The sequence below is a fragment of the Gadus morhua genome, chromosome 16 (genome assembly GCF_902167405.1).
Source record: "Gadus morhua chromosome 16, gadMor3.0, whole genome shotgun sequence".
Lineage (NCBI taxonomy): Eukaryota > Metazoa > Chordata > Actinopteri > Gadiformes > Gadidae > Gadus > Gadus morhua.
In genome coordinates, this window is record NC_044063.1 from 1,137,163 (window position 1) to 1,152,187 (window position 15,025).

Consider the following 15,025-nt stretch of genomic DNA (forward strand, 5'->3'; position numbering starts at 1 on the left):
GGGGGGGGGGGGGGGCAAAGAGAACACATTCGTCCATAAGGTCAACACTAGGTAACGTTTGAAGACATCTTGGTAACATGGCTCAAGATTTTTTTGACACAATCCCAGGGATTTTGTGTAAAAACTTCAGCAGAAAGAGTTCCCAAAGTACTGAGAACATCAGCTCCCGTCCCTCCACCTTCCAGAACACCAGCAGAGCACCACTTCTCTCCTCCGTCAGGTCTCTCTCTCTCTCTCTCTCTCTCTCTCTCTCTCTCTCTCTCTCTCTCTCTCTCTCTCTCTCTCTCTCCCTCTCTCCCTCTCTCTCTCTCTCTCCCTCTCTGTCTCTCTCTCTCTCTCTCTCTCTCTCTCTCTCTCTCTCTCTCTCTCTCTCTCTTCTCTCTTCTCTCTCTCTCTCCCCCTCTCTCTCTCTCTCTCTCTCTCTCTCTCTCTCTCTCTCTCTCTCTTCTCTCTCTCTCGTAGGGGGAGACGCCGTGTCGGGCCGGGTCAAGGCCCGCCCATCCAGCGCTCCTCATAGGTCACTTCCTGTCCGAGGCTGCACGACGCCGGGGCTGTTTACGGTGGGATGGGAGGGGTCGGGGGTCAAAGGTCAGGAAAGCTTCCTCAGGTTTCAAAGCCTGCGGAGCCCCTGGGGTCAAGGGTCAGGGGTCAAGGGTCGGGCCGAGCGCCTGGGAAGTGCCTCCGACGATGTGTCTTCATCCTGAGGGAACGACGGCGGCCATCGTTAAAACCTAAAGATGGGGGTGGGGGGACGGCCAATGGGGTCGCTGCTTGGAACAGACCACGCCCTCTCCCCCGGGCTCGTTACCCAGAGTGCAACGCACCACACATACACACAGGTATAAATACACACTGTGGCACCCCGATTGTCGGCGGCTGGGATTTGCGAAGGAGACACTCCAAACAGGGGTGCGGGTCAACGGTTTTATTTCGTTCACCTCACGTCTTAAAGAGGTAAAACTAAAGACGACATAAGTTCTTCCTCTTATGGGGTAAAAAGGGCCGTCTCCGGGTCTGGTCCGGCTGCGTGGACGGCATCTCATCGCTCCCGCCTTCGCCCACTCAGTCCTGGGGGAAGCGTATTGGCGTTGGTACGGGTCGTGCGTTCTCCCCCCACCGCGTCTCTCCCACTCGGCTGTCTCCCACTCGGCTCCCTCCCGGCACGAGCCCCATGGCTGAGAGAGCCCTGAATGAGTGGAGCAGCAGGCTCTTTAAGCTGCTTCTCCACCGGCTCCTCAGGCGCTCTTCATCTCCTTAATGGGCAATGGCCGGGTTGCCACAACACCCTCACATATATACACCAACGCACAAATACTGTATGAACAAAAGTATGTCGATTTTTCATCACTGTATACTGTCCATGTCATGTTCATTCCTGTCTGCAAGTTTTTCTGTGGTATTTGTTGGAAGAGAGTTTATTTGTTCTCTCTGTGCTCCACAGTGTTGCTACACTGTTTTGTGTCTTTTTAAATGTATGCTGCCCTGAAACCAACTTGATTGTGTGAAAACAATTATCCCCTTGGTGACGTTAAAGAACCTAACTAACTACTCCTGGAGGCGGAGCATCATGGCTGCCAGATGCTGATTGGCTCTCCCTGATTGTCGGCGCCGCCCCCACTCATATAAAGCCAAGTGGAAGATGGCGTCTCTCTCTCTCATCTTGAGCACAAACGCTGGCACACCTGTACCTTCTGTTAGCTATTTGTTAACGTTGTTAAAAGTAAGGGTAGCCATGTAGCTTCCCCGGAAGACGCACTGTTTTTATTTCTCCGCTCCGCGAGCTGTGCGTCGGGCCCGGCAGTGAGGTGAGCGGCACCACCCAGCTAGTCAGCGAGAGGTTCTTCCTTTATACTTTTCCTTTACTGTCATGTGGTAACCACCTTGGCTTTTCCTGCTGACGGGTTATTGCTATTGCTTGTTTCCCTTGCGTGGAGCTATACGATCACTGTTTCAACCAGTAAAAACATTGCTTTTCCCCGCAAACCCTGTCGTCGGAGTCTTTATGTTGGGTTGTCCTAATGCTGCTGATAAATATATATTGGACACGTAACACACAGACACTTGTATAAACGTACAACCACACGCCCCCAAACACCCAGGATAGGAGGCTTCAGTGTGGTTGCAGTCCGTCACACAGCGATCCATCACGGCTCAGCCCTGCTGTGACCCCACTGGGTAAACAAAAGGAGTTCACTGCAGAGAAGCTCTGCGCTCGCAGTGCCTGGAGTGTGTGCGTACATGTGTTTGTCACTTGAACAGTAAAAGAAATCTGATAACATTAATAGAAACCAGTCATTAAAATAACATCTTAATACACTGGTTTGAGATCCAGATCACGAGAGTGGAGTCACTGGGCCAGGGGGGAGAGAGGGACTTTATTGAGTTGAGCGAGGGACACAAACACAGTGAAGTGACGTGTGTAGATCAACAGGCTGGATGGTGAGTGTGTTGTCACACAGGGTCGGCCCGCCTTATCTCTATAACCCTCAGCAGACCTCGCTCACCGGGGAGGGGGGGGGGTTAGTACCCAGACCCCCTAACCGCCTGCAGCTGTCTCGGTCAGAGGGCTCACAACGATGGACATCCCCTGTTGGTCCTTAGCTTGACCATCACAATTAGATCAGACAGGTGAGGGACAGACAGGCTTAAGGCCTAAGTTCAGGGGGGTTTGCAGTAGAAGTATAGATATTGTTTTATAAAAGGTGCCTGTACTTTATTCAGATGATTCATGATGAATAACTACTTAATGCCGCTTTTCCACCGGAGGGTGCGGGTCGGTTCAGTCTGCAAAGGTGCGGCACGGTTTGCGTTGCCACCGCAGAAAGTGGGCGTGAGCCGTACTCGTCTCGCAGTACTCTTCCGTTGGGGTAGGCTACGTACGCCTGAAAGGGTGCCGGCAAGTTCGACCTACACACGCCATCCGTTGATTCGTCACTTCGTCAGAGTACCCACAAGGTAATTCAGGACAACGGCGAAAGCTTTGTTTATTAAGAAAATGTTGCGCAAAAGTTTGCCGTTCTTGGACGTCCTACATTGTTGCTCTTTGTTCATTTTGTCGCGTTCTTCTTTTCCTTGGATTTAAAGGACAAATCCGGAGTAAAATGGATTTGAGATATGTTTGGTATGATAACGAGTTGGAACGTTCGTTTTGGAGCACAAAAACCGCACATAGGCACATTCGTTAGTTGGCTGTTTTTAGCCGATTCTACCAAAGCGCTATAAACTTGGAACGATAGGGGCATGTGTTATGGTAAAACCTAATCGCCATTTTAAACCACTTAAAAGGATAGAAGTAGCCCGACACTTCTTTGGTAGTATAATAAGGGTCTTAACACACATAAAACAATGCATTGATAACTTTGTAAGTGTACAGATTGTTTATTTAAAAGGACATTTTATACACACAATGCCATCAGTAGATCACCCTCGACTCCATCTTGTTTTTTAAGACTCGATAGGTAGATTGACGAACACAGAGATTGTGACATCTGTCAGCAACACGCAAGCTCTGTGTTCACCAATCTACTTTTAATAATGCCCCCATCGTTCCAAGTTCATAGCGTTTTGGTAGAATCAGCTAAAAACAGGCAACTTAAGAATGCTTCTATACGCGCTTTTTCGCTCCCAAATGAACATTCCAACTCGTTATCATACTAAACATATCCCAGATCTATCCTTTAATAGCAGGCTACATTGTGTCGGGCTGCCATGAGGTCACGATGCTAATTAGCTGCAGCGGCTATCGCCATCCGACTTAAACCCCGCCCTACCATAAGGGGACTATCGTGGTGGAAACGCGCCATAAGATGGTGTGTGTCTTGAACATTGACGCAAGGAACTCTGATTCTGATTTAACTCTGATTTTGATTTAGGAACGTCCTAATGTCGCTCGGCGTCGGTGTGCCCTGATGAGGTCGGTGAACGGTGACTGGGGGAACGTTTGAACACCAGTGGAGGGCGGCTGAGGGATTCAGATGGACTCCAGTTAGCCATTCACACGAGAGCTGAGGCAGTGAGCCAATCAGCATCAAGCTTGTTGGATGAGGAGAGGAGAAACACTGGCATTGGTCAGCGTGAAGGTCATTATATAGAGTACAAACACACACACACCCTTATCAGTTCCAGATGAGGTTCAAAGCAGCAGGACATCACTCAGATAAGAGCGCTGATTGGAGAGTTCTGCAAACCGACCAAGCGGAGAGAAGAAAGCAGAAGGAGCGACGGACAAAGGAAAGACAGACACGCCAACAATGGCCTCCATAGAGACGCTGAGGTCACCCAGCTGAATGTAGCACAGGCTCCACACAAAGAACAATACACGCTCCAGAGCGGCCAATCAGATAAGCCCGTGGACAAGCGGGCTCCCGCTGTCAGCCAATCAAATGGGTGCTGGATGACATCAGATGCGGAGCGGGGAACCGGATCTACCGGTCTCCGGTGGGGGGCTTTAAGAGGCGGCCAGCAGCCTTGAAGACGAGTGGCTCACTGAACCAGGCCGGGAGCACTCTCTGCTCCCAGACTCCAGCTTCACTCCCCAAATACCCCAGGTAGGTCTGGGTGAGAGCGGTTCAGACCGGTTAGGTCTGGGTGACAGAGCGGTTCAGACCGGTTAGGTCTGGGGGAGAGAGCGGTTCATACCCGGGGTATGTCTGGGTGAGCGATTAGCTCTGCCCAGATGCGGTTTGGCAGAAAACACTGAAACCTAGAGCAGTGAAGAGGACCGGAGAAGCCCTGCAAACAGAGGAGGCACTGCCCGCTGGCCTGCAGAACCAGGCCAACACATCTGGATCGGAGTCAGGCCGTCGGAACGCAACATGCTGGCAGATGCTCACTTAGACATAGATTTATCACACACTTTTGTCCAAAGCAACTTACAAGTAGATTTATCAGAAGAAAGAGGAAAAACAATATATCTGTGGCTACAGTAAGGATGTAAGGAGGTTCACTTCAGGTTGTTCAGGTTATTGTTCCTCTCCTAACCCTACCTGCAGGGTTCTGCTGGGGTTTGAACTCACAAAGAACCCCTTATCACTCCAGGCTCACCACGGGTTAATCATTGCTGAGAGGTTGTCAATGGAGAGGAGTTTCTAGTGTGGAGGAGTTTCTATTGTGGAGCAGAAGATAAGCAACACAATCTGGGTGACTTTGGTCACTTCACTCCCCTGAGAACACCCTGAGCAGTTAACCTCACTGATCAGAGCCATAAAGCGAGTTACAAGAGCAGCGTCTCACGCCAGGATTACATCACACCCTGAGCTTGCTCGGGCATGCCCGGGCACGCCCCCTGTGTCGCCAGGCAGCCGGCGGGCGACGGTACGAACCAGGTGAGGCTGAATGGAGGCGCTACCTACAGAGCACGAGGACACAGCGAGCAGGTCAGAGAGGTGGGCTGGTGGCCAGTGCATTAGCTTCATTAGCCTAACCCGACTGGACAGAACCGGGGGGAGGGGGGCTCACGTCAACTCATTAACCTTCATCTCATCAGGGGACCCCCGCCGGAACAACACCCTGCTGAGCTCACAACCGCTGGGGGCCACTGCTCAGAGTAAACCTGATGGTCCTGAGGGCTGAGGGCCATAGAGGCTGAGGGCTGAGGGCCATAGAGGCTGAGGGCTGAGGCCCATAGAGGCTGAGGGCCATAGAGGCTGAGGGCCATAGAGGCTGAGGGCCATAAAGGCTGGGGGGCTGAGGGCCATAGAGGCTGAGGGCTGAGGGCCAGAGGCTGAGGGCCATAGAGGCTGAGGGCCATAAAGGCTGGGGGGCTGAGGGCCATAGAGGCTGAGGGCTGAGGGACTGGGACTGGGGACACTGGGACCGGGGAGACTGGGACCGGGGACACTGGGACTGGGGACACTGGGACTGGGACTGGGGACACTGGGACTGGCACAGGCACTCACAGGCGCTCACCAGTGAGTACCTGTGAGCGCCTGTGATTGCTTTGTTGCGTTTCCACTTTTCCAGATTGAATAAAAACGAGTTGATAATGATCTCTGTGGCCTGATCATATTAATCAGTGAGAAATAAGAAGGATAATACTGTCGCCTCTTAAACGTCTTAGTCCGGTTCTCCTGAGAGGGAGAATGTGAGCAGAACCACCCTCACAACGTTCTGCTGATTACACACGCCAGTAAACAATGAGGGCTTAAAACAGAAGCTAGCGTCTTGTGTAATGACCGTTCATTTAGTGTAATTTAGTGCACATCATCTCTTCCAGCCCGCTGTACGTCTGAGTCAGACCAGACAGACGCAACGTGTGCAGAATGATCTGCTGAAAGTCTGCAGTAACACAGACAGTTTGTGGAATTAGAGACAATAGAAGTGGTCCTTGTGAAAAAAATGTAGGTCTTTATTTACAACTCAGACAGAACGGCCGCTGAACCCTCGAAGACTGTGGTCTCATCACCAGACCCAGACTGTGGTCTCATCACCAGACCCAGACTGGAAACCAGCAATTGTCCACTTTGGGCTCTTACTAAAGCTCAGAGAGCAGACCCTAGTCTGGGTCTGTAGATGAGACCCCAGTCTGGGTCTGAGGTCGGACACGCAGAGCGTTTCCTGGTGTCTGCTCTGTCACTGAGCGGCTCTCTGAGCGGCTCTCTGAGCGGCTCTCTGAGCGGCTCACTGAGTGGCTCACTGAGCGGCTCTCTGCGGCGCAGACGTATCGCTGCATGTATAAATACACTGAAAACGTTCTGTTTTGGGTGATTTCCTATTTCCATGGGTCTCGTTGTGATGGCGGGCTGGTTCTGTGGAGACCAGGGGGGTTACACAAGAGAACCTAGGGTTCTACATCTCGATGGAATGAGGTCACTCATACCAACTTCATCTTAATGTTCTAAACTTTACGTAATTGCTCCCATGTAGTGAACGATTGCCCCTCTCAATAAAAGTGGTGGAAAACACAAGGCACCAGTAGCACCAATTAAACCAGTACAAACTACTTCCTCAGTCCCACAGCAGGAAACAGACAATTTCAGGATTGCTCTGCACACACATTTATCCGCTGATTACCTTTGACCTCTGACCTCAGCATGTGACCCGCGCAGTAAAGAGGTCATGTGACCGCCCAGATTCTCATGGTCACTGCAATGAAACAGACCCCGCCCCCCCACCCCCCCTCCAGTAAGACTCCAGTCCTGTGTCATAGTTCACATTTTATTTAGTAGCTCTTCAATAAAGCTTTACAAAACACCAGTCATCAGTCACACCAGTGGAAACATGAGCTCATTGTGGAGCATTCAGAGTGGGACAACGTGATGACAGACCTCCACAGAGATACCTGTACCCTGGCACACAGGCTGGGGATCAGAGGGAGTGAGGGAGTGTGTTTGAGTGAGTGAGGGAGTGTTTGTGTCTGTTTGTATGTGCCTGTATGCGAGTGCTTGTGTGTGTTTGTGTGTTTGTGTGTGTGTGTGAGTGTGTGTGAGTTTGCGCGCCCAAAGTAATCAGATAAATAAGGACAGCTGAGGGGCTTCTGAAAAATGAGAAGCAAATGTAGGATCTGTCTCCGGCGATTTCACATCGTTCGCTGCAGGGTTTTAGAGAGCGCATCCATCGGACCCCCGGAACCAGCGGCCTGAGGCTGCACACGCCTCTTACCCCTGGGGCCAGAGGCCGGGCCGGGCCCCGGGGCCGCCCGGAGAGAGGGGTCAGTGACCGCGCTGCGCTGGGGGTTTACTGGGGGAGACCAGGGCCTCAGAGTGGTCTGTGCCCCCCACTGGGCGCCCCCCCACTGGGCGCCCCCCCCCCGCCCAGGGGACAGCTGGATCAACAGGCAGAAGTGTGACCGGCCTGGCTGAACCTCGCTCTGACCCTGAGGTCTGCCGGTTCAGACACACACACGGCGGCCATGACACCTCCTCCCAGAGTACATCGCCATCGGGCTCTAGAACAGGACAGCCCACCAATCAGGAGGGAGAGAATCCCTCTCTCCAATATATATATATATATATATATATATATATATATATATATATATATATATGTTCCTATCCGCCCATTTGTAAACCAGGGAGGGAGAAATGAATGAATCTCAATCCATTTAGTATACCACATCAAAATACATTTTAAATCACTGACACATCAACGTTTCTGTGATTCTTCAGGCAACAAGGTGAAGCTTTGGTTGAACTGAATATGATTTGTGCATCTTTCAAGGTAAAGGGACCTTAGCCTAGTTTGTATACAGCTCTTTTACAAAGTACTAATGTCTGATTTTTAATTCTGTTATAATCAATAATATATAAAATTCAATCTATTAAGAGAGGCAGGACAGAATAACAGTAAGTAGCACATAAAACGTATATATTTAGTTAAGAAAGGTGTCATATTTGGCAATTCTAAGTGAGGGACTATACTTTGAGTACAAACAATGGAAGCAGAGCGCGTCCCACGGACTCTCTGGGCTGCTGAACCCTCTCCCCGGGGGGCTCTGGGTTCATGAGAGCGCGCTGGACTCGCTCAGAGCGTCCACAGAGTCAGAGCTCGGACCGCTTCCAGGAGGAATCGATTCAGACGAGGGCGCCGTTGACTAGGAAATCAGCTCAATCACACAGGTGTTGTTTCCCCCCCTCCAGGTCTCTCTGTCCGTCTGTCCGTCTGTCAAGGCTCAGGCTCCGCCCACACAAAGCCAGACCCAGCTCAACCAATCCAGAGTCCAGTTCCCGGCTCCTCCTCTTTGGTGATCGCCCCTCGTTCGCCCCTCGCCCGCCCCTCGCTCGCCTCTCGTTCGCCCCTCGTTCGCCCCTCTCCCGCCCCTCGTTCCCCCCTCGTTCGCCCTACTGCACGCACACGTACTTCTTCCACCAGGCCTTGGACAGCGTCCTCATCTTGTCGGCCGTGCTGCGCACCTTCCTGTCGCGGCGCGCGCGGCGCTCCGCCTGCCGCATCGCCACGGCGATGGCGGCGTCGAACACCTCCTTCAGGTTCTTCTGGGTCAGCGCCGAGCACTCCACGTAGCCCACGGCGCCCACCTTGTCCGCCAGGGCGCGGGCGTCCTGCTCCGGGACCGGGCGCTCCCGGCGGCGGGCCAGCTCGATCAGCACCTTGACGTCCTGCCGCAGGTCGCACTGCGTCCCCACGAGCAGCAGCGGCGCCTGGGGGCAGCGCCGCCGCACCTCGGGGACCCACTTCTCCCACACGTTCTGGAAGGAGGCGGGGCTGACCACGCTGAAGCACAGCAGCAGCGCGTCCGTGCGGCTGTAGCAGAAGTGACGCAGCTTGTCGAACTCGTCCTGAGGGAGGGGGGGGAGAAAGGGGGAGAGGGTGAGATGGGGAGCAGCGCTGCAGCCAGAGGAGCCAACGGAGGAGTGATTGGGTGAATGCCTGAATGATTGCGTGGGTGAGGGGTTCAGTGGAGTGAATGGATGACAGAGTGGGCGTGGCCCTGTGGTTCTGTGATGGTACCGTCGCCTAACCCTCCGCGTCATTCGCTCACGCCGATAAACACGGTGTGTGTCGTGATGCAGAGAGAGGAACGATAACGGTCTGACATCAGAGCCTCCGGTGAGCCGTGTTTAGACGCCGTCCGCGTCTGATCTAGACGACCACGCTGGAGCCGGGCGCCGGGCGGCCTCAACAGGTCCCCCTCCCCTGGAGTACACTCTCAGACCGGCTGCGCCCCCCTCAGACCGGCTCCGCCCCCCTCAGACCGGCTGCGCCCCCCTCAGACCGGCTCCGCCCCCCTCAGACCGGCTGCGCCCCCCTCAGACCGGCTGCGCCCCCCTCAGACCGGCTCCGCCCCCCTCAGACCGGCTCCGCCCCCCTCAGACGCCCTCCAGCACGCAGACAGAGCCATGCGTGCGTCCTGCCCTCCTCCTGACTTGCTGTGAGTCAGCCGAAGCGTTTGAACACCGGGGCAGAATACCGACGGGGATAAACAGAGTGAGTGCATGCAGTTGAAGTGCTTCGGTTACTTTGGAGTACAGATTACAGATGGCCGGGGAATGACGCAAGTCTATCTGCTGTAAACATACATCCAACGAGGAGAGGGCTGGGGTCAGCTGTAACTATTTAACATCGCTCTCTCCGTCTCTGTCTCTCTGTCATTCTCTCTCTCTCTCTCTCTCTCTCTCTCTCTCTCTCTCTCTCTCTCTCTCTCTCTCTCTCTCTCTCTCTCTCTCTCTCTCTCTCTCGTTTCTTTCTCACTGTCATTCTCTCTCTCCCTCCCTCTCTCTCTTACTTTCTGGAGGGTAAGAGAGAGACAACTCCTCTTCCTGGCAAGTTCTTTGGCACAAGTTGCCTCTTGTGAAAGTGCGTCAGTACTGAAAGAGCTGGCCAACATTTACCTACCCATATTAACCCCAGCACATCTGTGTGTGTGTGTGTCTGTCCTTCTATGTGTGTGTGTATGTGTGTGCTGTCACATACCTGTCCTGCAGTGTCACAAAGCTGTAGTCTGACTGGTGTTCCGTCCACCTGAACTACAGCTGAGAGAGAGAGAGAGAGAGAGAGAGAGAGAGAGAGAGAGAGAGAGAGAGAGAGAGAGAGAGAGAGAGAGAGAGAGAGAGAGAGAGAGAGAGAGAGAGAGAGAGAGAGAGAGAGATTTAACAACGTTAAGTAAGAAACAAAGTAGCAGCTGTCACCAGGAATGCATCCACTTCCACCTGACATTTAGACAGATAAACACAACACAACACAACACGCACACACATACACACACACACACACACACACTCGCACACGGAGCCTGTGGAATAAACAGTGCCAGCCAGACACAGAGCCCCCCTGGGCTCCACTCTGCCCCCCCCCCCCCCCCCCCCTCCAGTCCACCAGTTACAGGAAACTCTCACTGGGCGGCTACACCCCCCCCCACACACCTCCTCCTGGCTTATGGGGAGACAGAGGAGAGAAAAGTCTCTCTCTCTGTCCCCCAACCAGGGCCACTGTGTGGCTGTCTCTCTGTCTCTGGTGCACATGGAAGCGTTTTACAGAACCCCAGGGGGCCCTGATCAGAGAGAGAGAGAAACAGAGAGAGAGACAGAGACAGAGACAGAGACAGAGACAGAGACAGAGACAGAGACAGAGAGAGAGACAGACAGAGAGAGAGGGGGGGGAGAGAGAGAGAGAGACAGAGACAGAGACAGAGAGAGAGAGAGAGACAGAGACAGAGACAGAGACAGAGAGGCAGAGAGAGAGAGAGAGACAGAGAGAGAGAGAGAGAGAGAGAGAGAGACAGAGAGAGAGAGACAGAGAGAGAGAGAGAGAGGCAGAGAGAGAGAGAGAGAGAGAGAGAGAGAGAGAGAGAGAGAGAGAGAGAGAGAGAGAGAGAGAGAGAGAGAGAGAGAGAGAGAGAGAGAGAGAGAGAGAGAGAGAGAGAGAGGGGGAGAAGAGGAGAAGAAAGCTCTCTCTCCTTTCGTCTTCTGTCTCTCTTTGTTTGTAACTCGAACCCCCCCCCCCCCCCCAGTCACAGGCCACCTGCAGGCAGCCCGCCGCGTCACTGCCCACCAATCAGCTCACAGAACGGCGTCATGACATCATCACCAGAGAGGACGCCGACCCCCCCCACGTTGGGGCCCCCTTAGTCAGACAATCTGCGCCTTGAGCAGCAGATGTGTGTGGGGGGAGCAGGTCAAGGCTACGATAGACAGAGTGGTGCAACCCTAAACGCTGAGCCTCCCAAGCCCCTACAGCTCTACTGTAGCCCCATGGGCCCCTATAGCTCTACTGTAGCCCCATGGGGCCCTACAGCTCCACTATAGCCCAACGGGGCCCTATAGCTCTACTGTAGCCCCATGGGCCCCTATAGCTCTACTGTAGCCCCATGGGGCCCCTATAGCTCTACTATAGCCCCACGGGGCCCTATAGCTTTACTGTAGCCCCGTGGGCCCCTACAGCTCCACTATAGCCCCATGGGGCCCCTATAGCTCTACTGTAGCCCCATGGGCCCCTATAGCTCTACTATAGCCCCATGGGGCCCCTATAGCTCTACTGTAGCCCCATGGGCCCCTATAGCTCTACTGTAGCCCCACGGGGCCCTATAGCTCTACTGTAGCCCCATGGGGCCCTATAGCTCTACTGTAGCCCCATGGGCCCCTATAGCTCCACTATAGCCCCATGGGGCCCCTATAGCTCTACTGTAGCCCCATGGGGCCCCTATAGCTCTACTGTAGCCCCACGGGGCCCTATAGCTCTACTGTAGCCCCATGGGCCCCTATAGCTCCACTATAGCCCCATGGGGCCCCTATAGCTCCACTATAGCCCCATGGGCCCCTATAGCTCTACTGTAGCCCCATGGGCCCCTATAGCTCTACTGTAGCCCCACGGGGCCCCTATAGCTCTACTGTAGCCCCATGGGGCCCTATAGCTGTACTGTAGCCCCACGGAACCCGTTTCAGGTTGTGTGTCTGTGCTAGTTCAGGGGCCCTATCTGGCTCCCAGCAGGGTTTTTAGTTGATCCTTATGACGCCATGCTGAGATTGAACAGATAGACAGTTTTCCAAAAGATAGTTCTGTATATGAATGTGTTGTTTCCCATCGGTGGGGTCCTCTTTGCTTTCTCAGATCAGGTACCAAGAAAAGTTCAAGAGTTTCCGTGCTTCCAAGACGGCCTTGATCGTGACACAGCGATCCATTTGAAAAGGTGTCTCCACTTTCCGATTACGTCAGAACAGAAAGATGCTGTTAGCGCCTGCAGGGTCTGTCTCCTAGCCTCACTCCCTCTCTCCTTAAGGCTCCTAGCTACATCTGTCTCCTTAAGGCTCCTAGCCTCACTCCCTCTCTCCTTAAGGATGTTTAGTGAAGTGTGCAGGCAGCAGCAGGTCGCCCGGTGGGGCGGATCGTTTATGAGAGCTAATACAAACTTTGACAAATGAGCGGCGCTATAAACAGAACTGTGTTTGGAACGGGACAGCGCGCGGTGGGGGGCCCCGGGCGACAGCGCGCGGTGGGGGGCCCCGGACGCGACGCATTATCAACAGTTCGACATTTTCCCCAAACTATGTCCACATTTATATCGAGATAAAGTTCATCAATGAATGCTGGCAGAACTATCGCTTCTGTTGTACCAATTGTTTCTAAGCAGTGTCAGATGGTACATAAATACATTATTCCATAGCAGTAAAACATACATTTGTCCATACATTATTCTGTAAAACATACAATATTCCATAGAGTAGTAAAACATACATTATTCTGTAAAACATACATTATAGTAAAACATACATTATTCTGTAAAACATAGCCTACATTATTCCATAGACTAGTAAAACATACAATATTCCATAGTAGTAATAACCCGCACTCATCCTCACCGGAGAAGTCGTCAAAAGCCGTCGGGACGTATCTGGTGGGGTATCCGTTGGTGGTGTAGCTGACCACCAGGCTGGTTTTGCCCACCGCTCCATCACCGAGGAGGACGCACTTGAGGAGCCGTTCCTGGGGGCCCGTGCGGGTGGCCGGGAGGTTGTGGGGGGGCACCGGGGGGGGCATCGCCTTGCGGTAATCCATCGGGTCCGAAAGTCCGCATTCAGATCAATCGTCCGGAGCCTTCACCTCGCTCCCCTCCGTGGGGTAGGTGAAGGACGCACCATGTGGACCGCTCGCCCTGCTCTACCGACGGATCTGAACCTTCACGGAGTTTGGAAGTTGGCGTAGTCCTCCCGGAGCCATGCACACGCCTCACCCTCCCACTGAGGTTCAGCATAGCCGCGGTTTTAAACCTGGAGGTGTGGCCTATTGCCTCAACGTGACCGATGACGTTTGACCCCTCCTCCCGTCCAATGGGCGGCGTGCAGTGCTCTGACTCCTCCCCGGGTGATGACAGCGTGCCGTGGATCTCTTTATTCTGGATGATAACCTAACATCCCGTTCCATGATCCTCTGGATTGAGTTTGAATAAATAGCTGCTGAAGCTGCTTATGGAATCAGCTCTACTGCTGCAGAGACCGAGGCTACCCAACAAACTGTAACACCTCTACTGCTGCCGAGACCGAGGCTACCCAACACACTGTAACACCTCTACTGCTGCAGAGACCGAGGCTACAGAACACACTGTAACACCTCTACTGCTGCAGAGACCGAGGCTACGCAACACACTATAACAGCTCTACTGCTGCAGAGACCGAGGCTACCAACCACACTGTAACAGCTCTACTGCTGCAGAGACCGAGGCTACTCGACACACTGTAACAGCTCCGCTGCTGCAGATACCGAGGCTACACACACACTATAACAGCTCCGCTGCTGCAGAGACGAGGCTACACAACACACTATAACAGCCACTGGGTTTCCAAAGGTCAGCGAGATTACCGCATGAGCTATTTATCAACTGTGAGTTAAGTATTGCATGAGTCACAGGTCTAGACTGGTTCTGCTGATCGGGAGAAACACCTAAACGGGACGCCCAGCGTCAACATTTCAAGAGCTGACCATTAAACTAAACTGGGACTCATTTTAATACCAGACCGAATCAGGCAGGTTAACATCTGTAGGATGATCCATCTCGATAAATCAACATCGAGTTCACTGACTCTCTGCAACTTTGGACTAGGCTGTCATTTTTCCAAGTTCTAAGTTATAAATGAATGCGACTGATTTATGATAGACTTATTTCTATCATAAGCTAGATGCCCTTCAGTAATGTGTAAGACAGGCTTTTTCTGCCCCCTTGTGTCGAACTGAGGAACTCCCATCAACTTTAAACATGTTTGGTTGTTGTCGTCGGTGTTAAATCCAGATACAATTTAAAATGTGTGAAACAAAAATCCGTGCATAAAAATATAATATAATTGATTAAAAAACAATCAAGGGTCCAGTGGTGGCTGGATGATCAATTAAGGAGTTTGCATCATCGTATTTTCCTTCAAAATGTTTATTTTATTGGTTTCCAAGATATCCGTTTTCTATTATTGCTAAATCGATATCATGTCCAGAACACACAATGTTCCGAAGAAACTTAAAGCAAAACCTACGTTATGAGAAATCAGAACCAGGACGGAGGGAATAATCCTCAGAAGACGTCTCGGTGAACAGAACGCAACTCTACAACAGATCATCTCAGTCATAAATTATACCTCACCTTCTGATT

At 52.6% G+C, this 15,025-nt stretch overlaps 1 protein-coding gene across 1 annotated transcript; it reads right to left on the reverse strand.

The window, feature by feature from the left end:
- Window positions 1-7,141: 7,141 nt before the first annotated feature.
- On the reverse strand, window positions 7,142-13,670 carry rhoub (ras homolog family member Ub). The gene is made up of 3 exons (XM_030337443.1): window positions 13,251-13,670; window positions 10,369-10,427; window positions 7,142-9,233 (listed from the first exon to the last, which is right to left on the reverse strand). The coding sequence occupies exons 1-3, from the start codon at window positions 13,444-13,446 to the stop codon at window positions 8,778-8,780; spliced, it is 711 nt and encodes a 236-aa protein (XP_030193303.1). The 5' UTR covers window positions 13,447-13,670; the 3' UTR covers window positions 7,142-8,777.
- Between the last annotated feature and the right edge of the window lie 1,355 nt (window positions 13,671-15,025).